General features: G+C 40.0%; 3 protein-coding genes across 3 annotated transcripts; all 3 read right to left on the minus strand.

Moving 5' to 3' along the window:
• Positions 1-532: 532 nt before the first annotated feature.
• slc38a8b (solute carrier family 38 member 8b) lies at positions 533-7,676 on the minus strand. The gene is made up of 10 exons (XM_020098705.2): positions 7,377-7,676; positions 6,162-6,360; positions 4,118-4,274; positions 3,924-4,028; positions 3,774-3,831; positions 3,333-3,447; positions 3,097-3,244; positions 2,810-3,012; positions 2,302-2,353; positions 533-1,643 (listed from the first exon to the last, which is right to left on the minus strand). Exons 1-10 carry the CDS (start codon positions 7,563-7,565, stop codon positions 1,541-1,543), a joined length of 1,329 nt encoding a protein of 442 aa, XP_019954264.1. The 5' UTR covers positions 7,566-7,676; the 3' UTR covers positions 533-1,540.
• Positions 7,677-12,595: 4,919 nt separating this feature from the next.
• On the minus strand, positions 12,596-15,939 carry nrn1lb (neuritin 1-like b). The gene is made up of 3 exons (XM_020098734.2): positions 15,743-15,939; positions 13,688-13,835; positions 12,596-13,047 (listed from the first exon to the last, which is right to left on the minus strand). The coding sequence occupies exons 1-3, from the start codon at positions 15,795-15,797 to the stop codon at positions 12,744-12,746; spliced, it is 507 nt and encodes a 168-aa protein (XP_019954293.1). The 5' UTR covers positions 15,798-15,939; the 3' UTR covers positions 12,596-12,743.
• Positions 15,940-18,764: 2,825 nt separating this feature from the next.
• thap11 (THAP domain containing 11) lies at positions 18,765-20,811 on the minus strand. The gene has a single exon (XM_020098820.2). The coding sequence runs from the start codon at positions 20,809-20,811 to the stop codon at positions 19,978-19,980; it is 834 nt and encodes a 277-aa protein (XP_019954379.1). The 3' UTR covers positions 18,765-19,977.
• Positions 20,812-20,985: the final 174 nt, after the last annotated feature.

Below are 20,985 nucleotides of genomic sequence, written 5' to 3' on the forward strand. Positions count from 1 at the left end.
GGTTGAGATATAATCCCACAGGCTGAACACAAGTAGAGTATCACAGTTTGAGGATTTCCCCTAAGGACGTTAATGCTGCACAAGATGAAAAAAACCTATTACATAACTGAAGCGTTGATAAGAAGCCGCTGTGTGTTTCTAGAGGGTCTATTTTCGAACAAAGTTCTGATTGACTGTGTGTGTGTGTGTGTGTGTGTGTTCACGCAGATAAGTACTGAATGCATTTCTGTGAAGTTCGCGGGGTTGATATGCTGCTTTTGAGCAGACCCCCTCCAGGCACTGATATGATGCACATTTTCTGGATTTACTGTAAATCATTACTCACTCATACGCTAACACACACATGTAAGCATGTGCACGCTGGCAGGCAGTGTGCCATTACTCCTGTGAGCTTGAAGTCAGTAAACAGTGATATGCAACACACATCGGCCATCACTCAGTGCTCAGTGAAAGCTGCAGATGCTGTGTATACCATTCATATGATTCTTACCCAGAGCAGGCCAGTGGAAAAATAAGATAAGAAGCACGTTCAGGAAAAACATCTCTAGTTTTATCTCGTGAAGTTCAAGGACAATGTTTCCATCTATTTTTTAATTAAGTATACAGTCTGTCATAGTTCATTTAGGAATTGTCGTTTCAAAATGATTGCTGGTACCATAACAGCTATGATAATAATAAACAGTATAATAGAATTTCTCCTATCTCTGCTGCCATGCAGTTCCACACATACAATGAATGAATGGATAAATCTATACATGAATAGATAAATAAATAATTCCTATGTGATGCAATACTGCCACCTGGCAGTGCTCTGCAAGTACAAATGAACACTCAAACAGGAAATACATATTGCAGGTATATTATTGGTAAAGCAAATAAAATACTGCAATAAAATGTATACATTCAGACATAAATATGTTTTTTTTCTATAGACACTAATAATTAAATACATTTCATAGTCTTGAATGTGATTTGATGTAACTGTTGACCAACCAAAAACACTTTTGATTTTTTTAAAGCTTTTTCATGCGAACTCAGAGATCTATATAAACCAAAAAAATGTAAATATGGATCCTTTTAAAGAATCCAGCAGCTAACACTGGTTAAACGAGAATAAGCTCACTCGTCCACTTTTACCGCCATGATGTTTTTATACTGACATCTTCCAAACTACTTTCTAAGAGGAAAGCTTTTTGTTTGAAGTGAGTGAAAGCTTAGTGGTATTCATCAGTTACAGTCGAGCAGTTTTTATTTCTGGTGATTGTATTTAAGCTTCAAAAACCATAAAAGTGGTTTTCATTTTTTAAGATCATTTTGTTGAACCAAAAATGTGAATATCAGAAAATGTAGTCACAGAGCTTTGCTGCATTTATCCAAAAGCCAAAAGATAAATCCCACTGGCTGATTTACAGATTGGGCCTTTTAGAAATACACTCATCCCTGCAGCACTCTCTAAGAATCACATGTACAAACAAAGTCACCTTTTCAAATGCAACATTGCTGTTGCTGCTGCAGATGTTGGTGATAATGAAGGTGCAATTCAGAGTTTGTTACAAAGCTCCATGATGGCGATTGTCGTACTCTGTCCAAAGATGAAGGCTCCAACCACAACAGTTATGATTCCCCACACTGTTAAAATTACCCTAAAGTTAAAGAAAAATAAATGGAGATGAAGAGAAATATCCATACAGAGGACTTTCAACAACAATAACAAACAAATAACATGAATTTGATTCCTAATCATACTTTCATTCATCAAAAACACTCTTCTACTATTATTATCAATAATTAATTTTTCAATTTTTTGACAATGTAATCCAGAATCTGAAAGGATTCAGGTTATTTAGGTTATTGCTTTTTCTATTAGATTAATTAAGTTTTAATTCAAAAAGAAATCAGATTCATCTAATTTCACAGGTTCATAATTTCGAAACACTTTCTGATGTGTGATAATCACCAGGAAACAATTTCCTTGAAAGGTAATCACCATTTTGGCCAAAGTTAATTTTCATTAATTATTTGAAACTCAATTTCTGTGAACTGATTAAATGACTGTCTAGGTTACATTGGCAGTTAATTTGATATTAATTAATTAATTGAGAGTGGACCAGTTGTACAATCTGTATTCTCCTCATAATAAGTTACCAAGAGAAGGTAAGAAGGTTAGAACTTTCTGGAAAAAAATTGAAATTACGGAAATAATTCAGACATTATCGACCTGTAGAATAAATAAGAATAAAAAAATAAACTGAAAAAATCATAATTTCCTGCAAATTTGCAGCCAGTTAAACTCACACTCACCTGATTCTTGGAGTCACAGTTTCTGTTTGCATTAAGAACACTAAGCAAAGACCTGCAACACACACACATACACACAAAATCTAATTTAATCAAACCATCGATCAAACTTTATTTGTGAAGCACTATATTTAATCCAATTCAGGATGATAGATTAAAAAAAAACATTGTCTCCTTTTGAAGAAAATATTTTCAGTTTTTATTCTTCTATGGCAATAAACTAAATCTGTTTTCGTGTTTGGAAACTCGAGACAAATAAAACATTAAGGAGTGCAATATTATAATCTATTTTTGACATGTTGGAGTGCAAATGATGAATTGACCATCAAGGGAATAATTGGGAGATAATGAAAATACTCAGTTCTAATCCAATGCTCCACTGACAATTGACAAGTTGATAATAAGACACGGCAAATCTATGTTGCTAGCTTGAATACACACCATGTCCATTCAGATGTGATTATGTGATTACAAACACACACATATTTAAAAGTGAATGTTGTTTTCATACCAGGAAAGATAAAGATGAAGAAGGCACTGATTCCTCCGATGACACTGATGACCTCGCCCATGTCAGGGACGAACATGGCGATGAGGAGAGTGACGGCGATCCAGATCACAGTGAGGACCACTCTGCAGCGAGTCTCAAACGAGGGAGTGACGATTCCCATCCGGCGCCTCTGAACTCGCAGCATCAGGTTCAGGATGACAGATCTGTTCCACACACACAACAGAGACATACACTGTTACAAAGACACAGTGACTGCACAAAACAACTCGACAACTGGTGTCACCCACCTCCCCAGGAGAAGAATGATAGGATAGATGGTGATAATCGAAATCCCAAAAAGTAATCTGGAAATGATCATGACCACGTCATTTCCTGGATATGACATCAAGATATCTGAGGCCACAGCTCGTCCGAACGTCATGAAGCCGTACACACCTGGAGATGGAGAGAGGGGATGTGATCAGCAATGTTCAGGTGAGAACACAGAAGTGAAGAAAACACGTCAGTGTCAATGTGGACTCACCGGTAAGAGTGTAGATGAGCAAACAGAAGAACATGGAGACCACAGAGATGACCACCCAGTGAGAGAGCTTCTGGTTCTCCATGCTACTGTAGATCGCTATACAGGCTTCATGGCACTGCAAAGACACACACAAACACACAGATGTGCACACACACTTTGATGAGGATGTCAGACAAACTCAAGGATGCATTTGATATGAGTGAGTTGAACTGTGACTTTCATCTTCAACTTGTTGTTAATGCTGAAAAAACAAAACTGTCTAAAAAAATGTTACGAGAAATGGTCAACAGACTTGATTGGTGTAAACTTTCAAATACCTGGGGTTCTTAATTGATGACTAATTTCTGTCAAGTATCTTTTTTTTGTAAGTGATAATAGCTAATAGATGGATGGATCAGTGAAACATTGGCTATGTTGTATATTTGACCTATATGATCTCACCTGGAAGCCAAAACAGATGGTTGGTACAACACTGAACATCGAGGCCCATGAACCCACACTGAAAAACACAGGACACACACACACACACAGTTACTGATGCAAAGAGGAACTGATGTCAAATACACACATGCATCCAACTGTGTGACTGACCCTTGGCTGTGCTCTGGAGTTATTATGACCGCGTGGGTGTCCGCCAGGTAATATTTGACGATCACTGCCACACACAGATACGTGGCAGCCAGCGTCCCCAGCACACTGACAGGAGGAGACAGGAGAAGTGACGAAAACAACTCACAGTCAACTGGATGTCATTCTCACTAGAGGTACAGGTCAGTGTTTTGTACCTTGTGTATTTCTGGATCCCGATTTCTTTTGGGATGGACAAGGGGAGGATGATGATGAGGCACATGATGAAGAGGGCAAACCTCTGGTCTGTGTACCAGTAATATGGCATCTCTGCCTCAGTGGCACCAGTCACAGTTTCATATAAAGAAATACACACTGAGAGAGAAAAGCAGAATTAGAAGAATAATTAGAGGATCATTAAGGAATCAGCATACAGGACAACATCAACAACAAGACTCCCCAGATACATGGTCGTCTATATTTACAAAGGATTCATTTACATTTTGCATCCTGCTGAAATGTGTGGTTCATGTTTTTCAATTGTTAGATAAATGCTTTGATGTTGGTGAATGAACATATAGAATAATTAAAGCAGAATATTCTTGTTTATGTGTCAGTAAATCCCTCGAGTCTTCAATGAACCGTTCAAGGAGCCACCCTGACATATAGCTTTCAAAGGGAAAGGCCTGGCCATTTTCCCTGTGGGACCTCCAGCTGTTCACCTCCTGCTCTGCACTTACACAGTCGGCCTGTCCTGCACCCTGCCCTGACCCTCAGCCATCAGATGCCACTGAAGTTGATTCAACCCTCCACAGATGTCCAATGTCCCAGCCTGGCCTGCAGCTGAATCCCTTGGAAACAGTTTTCTTTTCCTGACCTCCAGTCTCGTCTCTGAACACCAGAGCACCTTCACGATCCTGCTCTGCAGCCACTGATCAAATGTTTTTTATGTTTGTTTGTGTGTGTGTGTGTGTGTGTGTGTGTGTGTGTGTGTGTGTGTGTGTGTGTGTGTGTGTTTGAAAATCCAATCAAATGCTCTGTTTGAAGCTGGAACAGAGCAAAACCATTAATGGGATTTTAAGGGTTTCACATGGATAAATGAAAAATGAAAAACAGTCGCATCTCTGCGCCCAGTCACATGTTTACCCAAATACTGACTGGAATAAAAATTAAAGTGCAGATGAATTGTCAGAGAGATTAATTTTTTTGATATGGGAAATGAATAAACTCGTAGTACTTTGATAATATGAAAACAAATAATCTATGTTTTACGTTTATGCTGATTTTATGTTTAATGTTCAGATATTTTAAAAGTTAATAAATCTATTAAATATATATTAAATAGATTCTGTATAAAAGGGTTTTTCAGCAAAATTCCCTCAACAAGTAAGTTATATAGAAAATGGTGCAAATATGTTGATACTGAACAAATCAGTAAAATATTGTTTTTCATCAATCTGATTGATCTGCAGAACAATATGTATTTTTAGTGACAACAGCACAATTAATTGTTTTGCATAGCAGTTAGTTAACATAAGAAAAACATTTTGGTTTGGTTTAATTCAGAAAAAAGTAAATTTCAGACACAAATTTCTTTACATATAACCAAAACCACAATCTTTCCATAACCGGAACAAAACACTTTCATTGTCTAATTCTAACCATAGACAGGACTCGCACAACTGTGAGGTAGGAATTCAGGATGGACTCTGAGATGTAACTGTTGCTAAGTTGCCCTTGTCTCGATGCAATTTACAAACATTTTTTAAAAAACTCTCATTTTGGTGTGTTGGGACTTAAAATGTGGTGAAACAGGAACACTGTTCCATAGAGAGAAGACATAACCTCAGTCAGTTTGGATCTACAGCATCATACCCAGGTCCTTTTTATTGGCTGGACCCCAAGTGTTGATACTGATCTGCCTATAGGAGGGGGCACATTATTACTGACACTGATGTGAATGGGGTTTAATTAATTGTTGATCTTGACACAAAATGTGGTTTGAATCCGACACCTGGGCCTGAATTACTGATGAAGAAACTGATCCATTTTGATAATTGCATGTTAAAGCATAAGACAGATGTGTATGGACACAACAGCAACAGAGAAGCCGTGGCCAAACACTTAATATAATAAAAAATAATAATAATGAAACTTTTTGCAACCAGACGAAGGTAAGAAAAAGAAGCATATCAACTATAACATGGACAACATGGTCTGTTATAGGTTATAACAGAATGACATGATACTTGTGGGTCTTACATTTCTCCAGCTGGTCCTGCACCACCACCAGGAAGGCGACACATATCATGAAGAGGTTGAAGCAGAAACAGACCTCACAGAGCTGCCCCACGGCTCGTCCGCACACCTCGCTCACCACATCCTGATAGGTTTTCTGTCTGCTGATGGACGATGCATAGCCGAGGATCACCAGGCCACTGATGAGGAAAACCAGAGATACCTGCCGAGACACAAGGGGAGGAAACTGGACTTAAACTGCCCACAGGTCGAAGACAACTGGCTTCATCCTTCTGTACCTCATGACCAGAAATATACAATCCACAGCAAAAAAAATGTATTAACATATAATCAAATGTAATTAAATACAGGGGGAAATCCCCATTTGAAAACAAACAGCAACCTAAAGAAAAAAGGTTCATTTGTATCATCTTCACCAAAAAATAATTTTAAAACTTAAACAATAAAACTCATTATCAAAATAGCAGTGCATTCGATTTTTGCCAGTCAACAAATTGATAAATCAATGAACTGTTTCAGCTCTTGACACTTTACTCATTACACAGTATTGTGGAAACAGAACAGAAACATTCTGTTTCTGCTTTCTAGCTATGCTGTTATTAATATTATGTTGTCATACACATTCTCATTATTAACAAAATGTGCCAGTGATAGCCAGCCGGCTGTTTTTCAACAGCGGTCAACACAAAAAAATGACTAATCAATATTTGCTCATATTGGTATCAGCAGATTTTCTGTGTGAAGGAAGGGGATTGGAAGTAAAACAAATGACTGACACATTGAACACTGACCAACCCTCACTTCAGACATACGGGCTCCTGTTTGGGGGCCCCTGGACCTCTCGTGCCCGTGGGCCCCTTTCTGGAAGCCCATGTGGTTTTTCATCCAGTCACACACACATTTTTGTGTCAGTCAGTGGAAACAGTGCAGTGAAAGTTCAGGTCCTCACCTAAACTGGAAGCTTCATTAGAGCATAGCTGTGAAAAAGATGAGCCTCTTTCACACCAAGGAGAGACACAGGGGTCCTGAGTCTATTATGTGCCAACACAAAAACTAACCACACAAAATCCTCCAGGTAAAGTCAATGAAGTAGAACCAAAATTCCTAATTGCTCCTTGAAAATGTAGAGAATGTATTCATGCAGGCCCAAACTGACCCTAAACAATACAGTACAAACAGAAATGTGTTGTTGGAGCAGGTGTCTGATCCTGTACTCACCACCTCCACAGTGATGGCAGTGTTCACTCCCCCTGCCTTCTGGAAAGCCCAGGGGAAGTTGAGCAGGCCGGCTCCCAGCGCAGACTTCAGCATGATGAACACGGCACCGAACGAGCCGAGCCGAGGAGGATCCGCATGAGACGCAGACCGGGCCAGCAGGCTGATGCTCTCCCTGGCCAGTTCCTCCATGATCCTGAAGCAACTCCGACACTCACAACACCAAGAGTAGAAACTTCGACAGCTAGATTTTGTGATCAAATAACTTCTCTACAGTCGTCCAGGTGTTTGGTTCATTCTGCTCCCTGTCAAGTAAACCTGGTGAGTGGTGAACCCTGCAAATATATAGACCTGCACCCACGACTCACGTGGTCAAATTGGACTTTTTCACTATTAAGCATTTCGCTCTAAGGTGAGAAATGTGACACTAAAGTGAGTATGTTTGCTTGTGTCTGCTTTCCCTCTCCCCCTTCATGTCTGTCTCTGATCTACAGCACTGAAGAAACTGCTGAACCTAAAACAACACACATTATACTATATATATCATGGATAACATTCTATAAGTGGCACTTCTCTGTATAAGTAAACAATCTAAAAGCATAACTCAGCAACCTGGATTTACCTGATAGGGATCTCAAGGGGCCTCTGCATCTTCCTCTCATCTCGATAAAACAAACATTTCTTTGCTGAATTGTCATGTGGTTAAAGCTTTAATGTTGAATGTTACGACGCATGATTGAAAATTACCCTTCGTGGGTCATATAAACACGAGGAACTGTTTTCATTTGCACAGGTCCCCAACTGATTAGCAACTGAAAACACAATGGATAAATATCAACTCTGGAGGAACCATGTTTCAAGGTTAAATGACATATTTGATGACAAACATTAGCATTCAACCACTTTCTGCTAACATCACTGTTTAATACCTTTAAACTGATACAATGGGAAAGACGTTTTAATCCTGAAATACCAATGCATCTGTGAGACAGAATTATTTAAGCCTCGAGGTAAAATGCATTGGAATCAAGCTTGTGATCAAATGCTAAATTCTCAGTTTAATGCAAAAGTATTTGACCAGAATATTTCTGAGCTCAGGTGAAAAGACTTGATGACAGTGAACGTTACATTGCAAGCTTGTTTACATCCACTACATTCTATTAAAATGAATGTGTCTAAAGTGTGCATTGATATTTCAATGTAAAAACACCTCTCACTGAAAGGAAGTGGTTGAATACCAAAGTTAGCTGTTCTCTAATATTAATCAAATATGTCCCTTGAAACAGTTTTCAACTCTCCATCATCTTTTTAGTTGCTGAACAGTTTGGGACCTGTGAAATTAAATATAGGTAATATATATTTTTATATATAACATTATTCTGTTCATAAAAGCATTTCAGTTTCCCACCCTGAGTGTGATGTTAGAGATAAATGTTCGCTGTGTGAATGTGGTATATGGGCCTAAATATGGTTTAGTAAAGACACTCTGTCCTCAGATAAGTCGAAACTCCAAAATAAAACACACTTTTGATCAAAGGTTATTCTACTTACTGCTGACAGTCACCATGTTGGATTAGGTCAGTGCTTATTTTTTTATTTATTTCGAACATATTTCATACTTAATACATGTATTTACAGAGTAATACATAACAAGTGTTCTGCTCAGCTTATAGGATTGTAGCCTTTTTATTTTCTGGTGAAAAAATAGAGTCCTGGTTCTATGTATTGTCTGTTACAATCTACTACTACACATGGAATTCATAATCCCAGCCATGTTTTATGTTACTCACCATCTGTTACAGTGCAGAGAGCACTGAAATCCTATGATTGTTGCTCTCCATCTCACTCACTCACTTTAAGAGAGCACGAGATCTCTTTATTAAGGAGAATAAAAAAGACTTTTGCTGTATCTTAAACATTTCAACAGCTGGATGCACAATGTGTGGGCTTTGGAGCACTTTAAGATGTCATGGTGATGTTGCAGATTTCTGTAAGTGAAATGCAGGACAAAGAGATTAACGGGAGCTGATGTGTTCTAGGGACAGTTCAGAGACTTAATGGCTGATCCTCCAGGCTCGAACGATTTCCACCAACATCTCAGGATTCCACCTTTTAAAAAGTTAAGATCTTTTTGTTTTTTAATAACGCTACGTTTGTAAAACTTGAGAGTGACCACAAGATGACGATCATGATGAGAATTACACAACAAAAGGATGTAGAAACAATGGACTGTCAAAAAGAAAATATACAGAAAGCAACAGTGGGCAGTTTTTAATTAAATGTACTGTTTGAATAGTACATTTAATATATTTATATGTAATACACTTGTAGATACAAAAATACATATATAGATAAATAGATAAATACCCTAAATACATTTACATTGTTTCTTGGCAGACAAAATAAAATGCGTTTCTTTAAATAATTATTGAGCCTGATATTTAGATTGAATCATAATTTATTTTCATTTGATTCTGTCTTTATAGGGCTTACAAATATTTTTTTAAACCCCATTAATTACCTTATCATTAAAAATATAACTGAGTTTTTTAAATTCTAATTGACAAAACATTATTGCTCATATACAAGCACACTGCCTTCAGATTCCTACTCAAACCACCGTAGCACTTTTATTTTATTTTTTCTGATTTTATATTATCACATTGAAATCAATTGTGGTCAGTATCAACATGGAAGCTCTGACTGAGGCTCAGTCACACAGCAACAGATTTCACTCCCTCCCTTCTGTGTCTGTGGTGACCTGCCATCTTTTGTGCAGTAATGGCCAGATCAGGGATATAATCTGGATTGTACACATGTAGTCCGTCAGCAAAAAGTAGACAAAACCCGTGACTTCCTGACATGCAGTCTGATTTCAGCTTAAGAGTCAAATGGAGAAATGGTCATGTGCAAATTGCAATAGAATCAACTGTACAAACCTAAAGATAGGAAGTGTGTGAAACAGCACTTTTTAAAATTAAATCAGCCATTAAATCTGTAAATTTTCAATTACAAAGGCTGCATGGTGGTGACCTCACATTTAATCCGTGTAACACATGAATATAAAGCACAATGTCCAGCTGAGGTTTCAGTGACCGCTACATTAACTTCCTAAATTCAGAATACTGCAGTAATGAAACCGTCACCTCTGACCTGCAGTGGTCACACCTGCTTACTTCACATTCAGGTCATACGTCAAGTCACGTAGCACAATCAATCACCATCGTCTTTCTACTCAGTTTATGTCCTCCACGCTCTGAGGGCGCTGACACTGCTTTCAAGGGTTTCGAGGTACAACCTGATACTCTGGGCGAATAGAGACGGATGAGATTAGTCTCCTCATGCTTCTGCTGTTATGAAACAGCTTAAGAGTATTAAGATTAGACACACACACACACACACACACACACACACACACACACACACACACAAAACCAAGACAGAAACGCACAACTTGAAGAAAAGTGATAGTTATAATTTAAGGGAAAAAAACTGAATTGTTTATGTGAGTATAACTTCAATTTAATTTTTGTTGGACTATAAAAATCTGAGTGAAACAAAGAGATACGTGGAAACATTTTGAATAATGTAATGACAGATAGAGAAAATCAAACAGTAAATACAGCGGTGATGTGAAAATGGATGAATTAAATATGACCATGACATAACAGAGCTCGCTCAGTGTCAAAGATAGATTGTACAACATTAAAGGGGACCTGTTATGCTCATTCCAGATTCACATCTGTTTGCAACACTTGGCTATTCCCGTCTTTGCATTGACTTTGTATGCAACCACACTGGGATGAAAAAATTCACTTTTCCTTTGGTCTGAACATACAGGACTAAAAAAGTAATAGAACACAATTGATTGGGAATGACAGCCCCTCAAATCCATCCGTGTTTAAACTCCAGAAATCCAGAATATGAAAGCAGAGGGCACATACATCAACAACAGCAAGAAAGTTCGGTTTGGTAAATCTTACACCCATTTCCAGCGTTTTTGTTGCGACATGAAGGTGAAATTATTCTCTTAGTCACAATCTGTACAGAAAAATGAATCTCTATATCCCTGTTAACAGTTCTATGTGGAGGAAATGCATCAAACTGCCAAATGAATTGATTTAGAGGTCTGATGCTGATACCAGTAAATAATCTCACAGGATTACATACGATACTTTACCTCATTCTTTGTTTGTTGTTTGACGATGATGTTACATGAATCATTGTAACAAAAAATGTAGATAAATCATAATAGGTCTTCTTTAAATAACATTACAATAAATCTGTCTTCCCACTACTGATACTGTACTTTTAACTTTAACACTATAAATACAGTTACTATACCTTCTGTGTACAGTTATTTGCTGATGCTACTACCTTTGTTGTTTTTACCCTATATTTATATATATTTATACACATGAATATAGACATTACACTTTCATTGCACCTCAGTATGATGGCAATGAAGACTTTGAATCTTGAATCTTGGAATTTATTTTATATTTTTATATTTTGTACAAAACCCTAACCCATGTGTTGTTCTGAGATGTTTTTCTCTGCTGTGAATAATTTTTTAATTGCCCCACAGGGGATTCATCAATGTATATATTATTTATCAAGGTTAAAACTTCACTCCATCCAGTAGTTCAGAGTAGAAAAAGCAACATATACAGTAAAACTGCTCGAAAAGGAGGAGTTAAATTAAGTTAAATTGAGGAGTTACATGAAATGACAGTTTTAAACAGTGATACAAACTTAGCAACAAAATGTAAACACTGCAAAGACTCCATCTACATAGAAATCTCATTTTCTGATGTTAAAGCAGTCACATAGACAGAGATGAGTTATACTCTCTAAAGCATTGCTTTACCCCCTATAATAGTCATCTCACACATGATTGGATTACAAACACATCTGAACACCTGGCATTTGGATAAAAATCGCTCTGTGATGTAGTGATGTGACGCAGTGTAGTAATGAGATTACTTCTTCTCTTCATGGATTTGTTGCTCTAGCCTTAAATATTGTTACTAAGTAATAGTAAATGATGTGAATATAATTTAATATTGACTGGGTATGTGCCGTCCATGTAAATAAAAAACTCAACCATAGTGAGGATAATTTATGTCAGAATGAAAGCAGTGTTTGTGTCCTCTCTGAGGCCAAGGCATGTCAACTCATACCAGTAATAATCGGATCAGTTAATGTCCAAATATTGTGCATTGTCCCTTTAAGAAACACAAAACCAAATTCTTCATTTGATCCTGATTCTAAAATCCTGATTTCAGGGTTTCAGTGTGTGAACCTCGTGTGTTTGGATGATGGCAGGTGGAGGACACTCAGCTGTCATCACACTGACCGAGCTGCTAACTAACTCCTGAGCAGAACAAGTAGCGTGCTACATACAGGGAACAGCAGCGTGCTGAGGGTGGGGCTGTGTTTGTATGTTCGGCCTTTAAGTGTCTCCTGGTTAGTCTGGTCGGAGGTGGGGGGGCTCTGGGGTGCAGGCACAGTGTTGGGTGGGAGGGTCGTGCGACTAGCGCACATGTCGTAGAGGTTTCCAGAAAACTCAGTCTTCCTGGACTCTTGTCTTAGAGACTCCCAGACAGCTGCTGCCTCTCCGGGACAGCCGGCCAGGGCTGAGTTTGCACAAACGTGGAACGCATTCCAGGACCTTTGAGGAAAACAGGACAGAAGGAGACGTCATTTAGCTTTCCCCAGGAAAGTAAGTTGGAAGTAGACTGCAGTTTTACAGTGGTGAGACTATAAAAGGGTTAACACCTGTGCAGAGGTTGAAGAGTAAATAACGCTCCAAAAATCCTCCTTGAAATCTTATTCTGCCTGACGTCTGGAGGTTTAGCTCGCCGCTTTAATGCAGGAACCTTGTCACAGTATTGTAGTTTATGGTTACAGGTTAAACAGAGAACACCTCTGACCAACAGAAACAGACTTGAGAGAGGCCAGTGAAATCAAATAGTATTAAATTACTCTTTAAAGTTTTCTCTTTGACCCTTTTGTCCCACTTTATTTGTAGAATCCTGTAAGTGGCTTTGATTATCTCAACAAAGTAGGTTATGTTTAAATTTGAGTGGGTCCTCTTTCACAGAGCTCACCATGTTGCACTGCCATATTTCTACAGTAGCCCAGAGCAGACAAACCAAACTCTGACTCTAGAGAGGGCGCTTCGTGTGTTCACGTTACCTGAAGACCTCCGTACCTTTAAGGATTGCAAGTTAAACGATTTGAGAAATGAAAGTTGTATCAGGACAGACACAGCATGACTGGATGGTGACGATGGTTACAGAGACACACACCTGCAGATTGCATCGATGTCCTGTGTGTTCTGGTCTTTTTGTGTTTCCACCAAACTGTCCCCGAGTGCGAGTAAACACTGAGCAAAACTCTTGTAGATGGAACCACATGAAACTGGAATTGCCGCCCCGAAACACACAGGGACTAAACCTGGTGAAGAGGGAAAGACAAGAGACAAGTATATTTGAGAGTTGATCAGAAATTGTACTAGGACATTGCAAAACACGGTATGTGTCTTTTCAGAATGAGAATAAGAGAAACAAAATCAGTATGTTCTTGCAAAGTGCAGCACAGTGTTAACATGTTTATAGAGACGAGATCAGTCCAGCGCTTACACAGATCAAACAAATATAGAAATATGTTGTATTCCATTCATCTGGAGGGATTATACGTCCTCAAAGCCAAATTCAGAGAAGGACCACAAAACCACATGTGAGCCTTCTGAGTACATTGATCAGCTTACACATAACACGTCCTTCCTAAACCGAGTTTTCATCGAAAGGTTTCTGAACAGGTTTGACACAAGGTCTGACTGGAATGTTCAAAAATGTATTTGGCCCAGAAGACTTCTGGTGAAAGTAAATTTGTGCATAATGGTTAGTTATAAAGAGACTGATTCCTGGCCTGATCTGTTATTGACCTTCAAGACATCTCAAGAAAAATCCAGTTGTCAGCAGCCTTGGGTGAGAGTTCCAGGATCAAATATGGATTTCATGTGTGGACACTTGAAGATATGTGTTTGATTAACACCTCATCTGTTGCTCTGACAGCTTCCACTGTCCCTGTTATTGATCTGTTGTGTGTTCATGTTCATCTCAACAGTGTTGGATGAGGTCGGAGGTCAGAGCTCTGTACAGACCGGTCCCATTCTACCACCACAAACTGGGAAAACTATTACTTTATGGACCGTCTATACCATGACATTGAATCAGGGAAGTGTTTTCAGAGAAAGCTGATAAAATAACCAGAGCAATGTTTAGATCCATCAAACAAACTCAAGATACATCAACAGTGTGCTCATTTGTGTCCAACTTTTGCCTTAAGTTTGTTTTTTGATTCAGCACATTGAAGGTGTTTGGATGTCAGGTGTCAGAATCCACATCTGTTGCCACAAAGTTGACAGGACACCGATATCAAATGCATCACCCTATGCTGCAGCAGTAATATTTCCATGAACTTGAACCAATGAGTCACATTTAAACCATGAAAATCAGTCCCCGTAGCTGAAGGGGACAGGGGATTTGTCCACATACTTTTGGACACATTGTAGAGCCCCGGGCATTTACAACCACAACTTTCAGACTGCAGAAGACCCCGCCTCAAAACTCACCTTAATCAATAAACTTAACTGTACTGTTACTGATGTCAAGGTTTTACTCACCACCAAAATACATTTTAATGTGTTAATATATTTATTTTTTACAATAGTTATATACAACATATTTTTCAGTTATCATCCGGGTTGAGTTTCCTAATCATATTAATTAATGGCAGTGTGAGTTGATTGTTTCAGTCCTGTTGTATCTGCTTATTTCTATTAGTCTGTGTTGTATGATGATTGCTGTTTTATTGTTTTTATCCTAATGGCATGATGTTTTAGTATTTCTACAGGTGGTTATTGTGATTGTAAAATGTCAGTGCATTGTTTCATTATTGAGCTGTTTTTTCTTGTCCAGAGTCATACAACAAAACAACCTCATATATAATGAGCACAATTCACATACACATTGTGGTACACGCAGCGGCATGTGTAAGTGCACGCACACACACCGAGCGCGAGAGAGCGAGAGGGGACAGTGAGCATTTCATTTAGGTAAGTGCATCAACCTTTTCTCTCATCAGATTCAGAATAAGCTGAATGAAACATCCTTTATCGCTCACATTCTGCCAACCTGCTTAAACTCATCTGATCAGCATATCTGAGTTTATACCTAAACCCAGTTTCCTGAAAAGATGCAAAGAAAGTGAGAGAAAAGAACAAAGAAAACTACAGTGTTCAAAATGAATCAATGAATCACAGCAGACCTCAAGCAACTGAAGAAAAAAAGCCTCCTTACCGAGACAGAGGGCGATGGGCAGCAGCATCGTCTTGGTGCCTGGATGGGACCTCATGGTTTGGCTCAGCAGAGTCCAGAGGAGTTGAGTCCCACCTCTGAACCAGAGGCTCTGATGTGTAGCTCCCACCGACGGAGAACTCAAAGAGAATAAAGTTGCTGCTTTAAAATCCTGCCATCCGCTGGGAATTCATCAGATTGCCGGGAACCCGGCTGGATTAACAGTGGAAGCGACCGATGCAATGCAAACAGTATGAGGATGTTTGTGAGTGTGAGTGAGAGTGGGGAGGGGAACAAGGCGAGAGTCACAGAGAGCTGGGAGGCAGCAGACCAATGACAGCATCACAAAGCACCACACTGGATTAGAGCATTCTCATTTCCGGTTCTCAGTATTTAGAACATTTATTTACAAAACGGATAAAATACATATAGTGTAATTGTGATTGTGCACTGGACACACACACACCATCTCTGCCTTGTCACTGGCACTTCTCTGCTCCAAAAACCCTGTTTTTATTCGTGACCATGGGTTTTTATCAGAGGTGTCAGGAGGATTCTCTTTCATGTCAGCAGATGGATGACGTCCCAGTGAGAATAAAACAACCGAGCTCACCTGGGAGTCCAACGTAGATGTAGAGCACCCAGTGAGAAGAGCAGCAGCCCATGGGAGAATCCCCCAGTCAGTTAAGAGCACTGTGATGTGTTCCACAGTCTAAACCAGAGTTGTGACAGAGACAGAATTAAAATGACATGCAAACCCAGTTGAAACATGGAAGACTGTAAACCATCCAGCCTATTCCAAACTTTCCTCACTTGAGCGCCTGTCTTACATCCCTGTCCCCTCAGCCTCCAAATCCCCTGCTGCGTCCCCCCAGATGGCTTACACTCCGTGCATTAGTGTAAGTCCTGGTTCACATCTGTATACTGACACAGGAGGAATGGTCACCCATTGTTAATCTGCAGCTTAAAACAACCATTAACTGCAGAATAATCTGTCTGTGTCTGTAACTGCTGCCACGAATCAATACATGCACGAGAGCTACTTTGGCAAATGTGAGTCTTCCTGAAAACATTTGTATGAGCTCAGTAAACAGGGGTTGTTTTTTTTCTCTTTTGCATTGTTACCTGGATGTGAGACATGTCTCCAAAGAGCTGTGGAAGCTGTTAAAGCAACATAATAATCAATCACATGGGTGTAATGTTCATGCCTCCACATATGTTTGACCGTGGAATGTAAATCATCATACTATTGTAATGTTTTTGTCATTAGGCACGTTGTCATGCTGTATAATTACCTCTGCCAACGTTTTTTTGTTTCTTTCCAATCAGGAATTCTCTTTGCTTGCTTTATCATTGCAAGATAGATTTCTTACAGGAATAATTCATGGATCTTGATTTTAAAGGTCAGGCTTATTTAGGGGACTGATATCTATGAGTGTGTGAAATTTGGTGACGCTTGGCTAAATTTAAGGGGACTGTTGGGCCTTGGTGGAGGTACGTGCTCTATTCAGAGTAGTTATACAGTAACATATTGAGAATCTTTAGATTTCCACAGCAGACAACTATTCTGATGTGTTATTATATGTTGGTCAAGTCCTTGGACAGAATCCTGCAGATGTACATGGACGTCCATTCCTGCTCTAGAGACATGCACATCCATTCAAAGCTTTTAGTGAACAGTTTAAAAGACACATATCTTATTTTGCAAAAGGTAGTTGAAGTGCATCACATATGTATCTCGAGAAAAATGTTCAACAGTGGTCGTTGTTCAACAATTTATAAAAAATAATAACAACAATCCCTGATGGGATTCTTCGCAGGAGGATGTCAAACTTTTGCTGATGTCTACATCGTTTTAAATCATTCATATTCAATAATTAGTCTCTAAAGGTGAGACGACCTGAGGTGAGAAGCTGTTGTTCGGCCTGAATGTAAAGATGGTGACGTAAACGACTGCAGCCATAGAAAGGGAAGATAAAGTTGTGTTTGATTGACAGCCCGGGATTAAGGCATTATGCAACACTGTTGAGAGTAAAAAAAAATAAATCCAGATGAGATTAGGATCTGGATCCTCACTCTCTCCAATGCTCTCCATCTATCCATTCACCCGCCTTCCCCTCTTTCTCTGTTTCATGTGACACATTATCACAATTGGTGTTTAAAATTACACATTTTTAAATTTGGGTTTGAGGAGCTGCGTCACAGGTTTAGTTTCACATTGTGACGTTCAACCTTTCAGGGTTTTAATATGAACAACAATTCAGCTAATGGTGTTAAAAGCTGCCAACAAACACAGACAGACAGATGAAGCAAATTAGGCTGAACAGAGGCTTAACTGCAGGTTTCTATCACACCGCCATCTAGAGGCTCAAAATCATACTGCAACATCTGACAGAGCCCCCTGCAATAAGAAACACACTTTACCACTTGTTTGTGAGAGTTACAATTTATCCCTTACACTGCTCTGTATGAGAACACACTGAAACCATGGAGCTGACACGACTGGACAAGATCAAAAGCAGATGAATTATCTTAAGTGACTGATGAATTCAAAACATCAAATCAATTCACGTTTTTTTTTTAAATATGACAATATGCTGCTTTAAAAAATATAGACTATTTTCAGTTTTTCTATATTTTTCAACTGTTCCATCAAAATAACCAACCTGAAAAAGATAGCATGCTCTATCATAATAACAGTGTGCAATGTTTAGTTTGCTATCTCGATTTTGGGGGCATTTAGCCAACTCTCAATTTCAATAATTAAATCACATCATCTCTTCCAAAATCTTGTTCAGAAACCTAACACAGTGATGCTTTAAGTACTGGTTGTCATCTGTTACTGAGCAGCCTCACATAATGTTTGATTTGATGTGCAAGTTTATGCATTTGTTCCATTCACATCTTCATGATTGAGGATTTTAAATAACACAATAACACAATTGTTATTCATCCACATCCCAAAAGAGCTGGAGAAAATACTCCTATAGTTTCTGAAAATAGAAATTACTGGAGCCACAGGACATTTCTTTTTTTTATTTTATTTCATCTTTCCTATAAAGAGTCCAAACAAAAGCCCTCAGTGCAGCCCCATGAGATTTTACTCAAAGGTAAAAACATTAAGTACACCAGGATCTTCTGTCCTACACTCTGTTTTCGTTTCGTTTCGTTACTGTGACACTGGACATAGTCAGGACACATCTGAAATGAGTCAGTGCCATTTCAAAATTATATTTCCTTCCAAATGAGGGCAGATCATAGCTGTCGGATCAAGTTGAAGAGTCAGAAATGTGTCTGACCTCCAGTGCATGAAACACTCATGAACAGGACAGAGAGATGCAGCCACTAATGTTTTGTGTGAGAGAAAAACAATCTGACCACAAACAGGCACATACAATAATAAATCACACAGATCACACAGGTGCTGGTTCGCTGAACAACCTCGGAGACAGACGTACATATTTAAGTTGCATAAAGTATCTTGAGAAAAAGGTTTTCTTGATACTTCTCTCAAGATTTCCTCAGTAAAAGGAAAAAAGTCGAAATTGACTTAATGCAACAAACATCCTTTAGTAGGATTCATTCTTTTGCGTGCGCTTTCAAGTCTTCAGGATTCATTAAAGTCTTTTTCTGGTCATGCAGATGTTGTCAGCAACAAAAACAAAACAACTTTGAAGGCAACTCAGATAAAGTCATGGTTTATGACCAACACCATAAGTGTGCCAAGAATAGTGTTTTGGTTACAAAATGAAATCCTTTAGAAACTTCACTGTGGTGCACCTTCTATGACCTCTACAATCCAATGAGAGATTTCCTGCACAAACCTCCGAGTTTCAGTTCAAATGTTAAAACTGTGTTAGAGAGAAGCTTCAGGAGAAAAACTTTAAATGCAACTAGGCAGCTTTTAGCATCAGTTCTGTTGTAATTATGTAGTAAGTCCGTCCAACCTGCTGAATGAATGAAACGTGATTGACCTTAGCTGGGCTGCAGGTCAGTGGTGGACTTGTCAGGTTTGAACGTGATTAGCAATGAGCTTATTACTATCAGCTACATACACTAGGCAGCCAACTGTTTTAACATCAGGCCTACGAAAAATCAGCTCTACTTGATGAAAATAAATTGTCATCGCTCGTGGTTTTATACAAAATAGGTCTGGATCTGTTGTCTCCAACCCCCTCGGTGTTCTTTCCGCTAGTCCGAGTCTCTTAAACGGGTGGTCTCCGGTGATGTTTCCCCCATCACACTTTCTTCCGGACGCTGAAAGCCACCGAGTTGCCGTACAGCAGCCGGTCCCGCTCCCGCACCTCCTCCTGCAGCTTGGCCTCGGCCACGCGCAGCTGGCGGATGGTCGCCTTCATCTCCTTCATCTTCACCTCCATCAGGGCGATGATGTCCCGCTGCTCGTTCAGTTTCCGCAGCAGCTCGGTGGACGTGGTGCCGGTGGTCAGCGAGTACGAGTGGTCCAGCGGGCTGCTGGTCACACTGACGTACTGCATCGGCAGCTGGTGCAGGATGGACGCGGCATCTACCGACGAGTCGTCCGCGGTGAGCTCGTCCCCACTGGTGATCGGCGCCGTGTAACAGGTCCCCTCCGACGGAGCGGGCAGCCGCGCAGTGCCCAGGTACTCACCGTTCTGGCCGATCTGCACCACGGTGATGGTGTCGTCGGTCGCCTCGCCCCCGATGATGCCCTCGGCTCCTTCAGACGTGTTGCCCAGCACGCTGGTGATGACAATCCCGGAGGTCGCAGCGGCGCCGGGGGCAGCAACCCCCGCGGACACTTTCCTGCCTCTGCCCCGCCGACTCCTGCGCTCGTTCACGCCCCGCAGAGGGAAGAGGGACGGAACTCGGATGCTGTATGTCTTCCTCCCACCTGCGAAGTGCACGCTGCAGACTCGGTGCCCCGTGGTGGGCTGGAAGGTGCTGAAGCAGCCGCTGACCCCGGCCCGGGAGATGTTCCTGAGCCACAGCTCCCTCAGCGCCGTGTCCTTAGGAAACGTGTAGAAGCGCAGGTCCCGGTCCCGGTGCGAGTTGTTGTAGCAGCCGGGCACGCAGCAGGTGAAGCCGGGCATGTTTACCTCCGCACCGACGGTGAAGGTGAAGTCTCGGGGGCGAAGCTTCGATTATTGTATTGTTGTTTCTTTATTCTGCGCGTTGTTGTCAAGCTCCGCGGCCTGCGAGCGGAACTACACGTCCCACAAAGCTAACTACTTCCTGTTTATTTTTCACCCAAAACTGAGCCGATG

This window comes from Paralichthys olivaceus, chromosome 1, assembly GCF_024713975.1.
Source record: "Paralichthys olivaceus isolate ysfri-2021 chromosome 1, ASM2471397v2, whole genome shotgun sequence".
NCBI lineage: Eukaryota > Metazoa > Chordata > Actinopteri > Pleuronectiformes > Paralichthyidae > Paralichthys > Paralichthys olivaceus.

Coding starts and splice junctions, on each gene's coding strand:
- slc38a8b (XM_020098705.2), bottom strand. CDS start 7,565: ATGGAGGAACTGGCCAGGGAGAGCATCAGCCTGCTGGCCCGGTCTGCG. Junction 4,275..6,161: donor GCAGGACCAGCTGGAGAAAT/GTAAGACCCACA, acceptor TTTCTCTCTCAG/TGTGTATTTCTTTATATGAA. Junction 3,832..3,923: donor ACTCCAGAGCACAGCCAAGG/GTCAGTCACACA, acceptor TGTGTTTTTCAG/TGTGGGTTCATGGGCCTCGA.
- thap11 (XM_020098820.2), bottom strand. CDS start 20,811: ATGCCCGGCTTCACCTGCTGCGTGCCCGGCTGCTACAACAACTCGCAC.
- nrn1lb (XM_020098734.2), bottom strand. CDS start 15,797: ATGAGGTCCCATCCAGGCACCAAGACGATGCTGCTGCCCATCGCCCTC. Junction 13,836..15,742: donor GCCCATCGCCCTCTGTCTCG/GTAAGGAGGCTT, acceptor CCTCTTCACCAG/GTTTAGTCCCTGTGTGTTTC. Junction 13,048..13,687: donor GACATCGATGCAATCTGCAG/GTGTGTGTCTCT, acceptor TTTTCCTCAAAG/GTCCTGGAATGCGTTCCACG.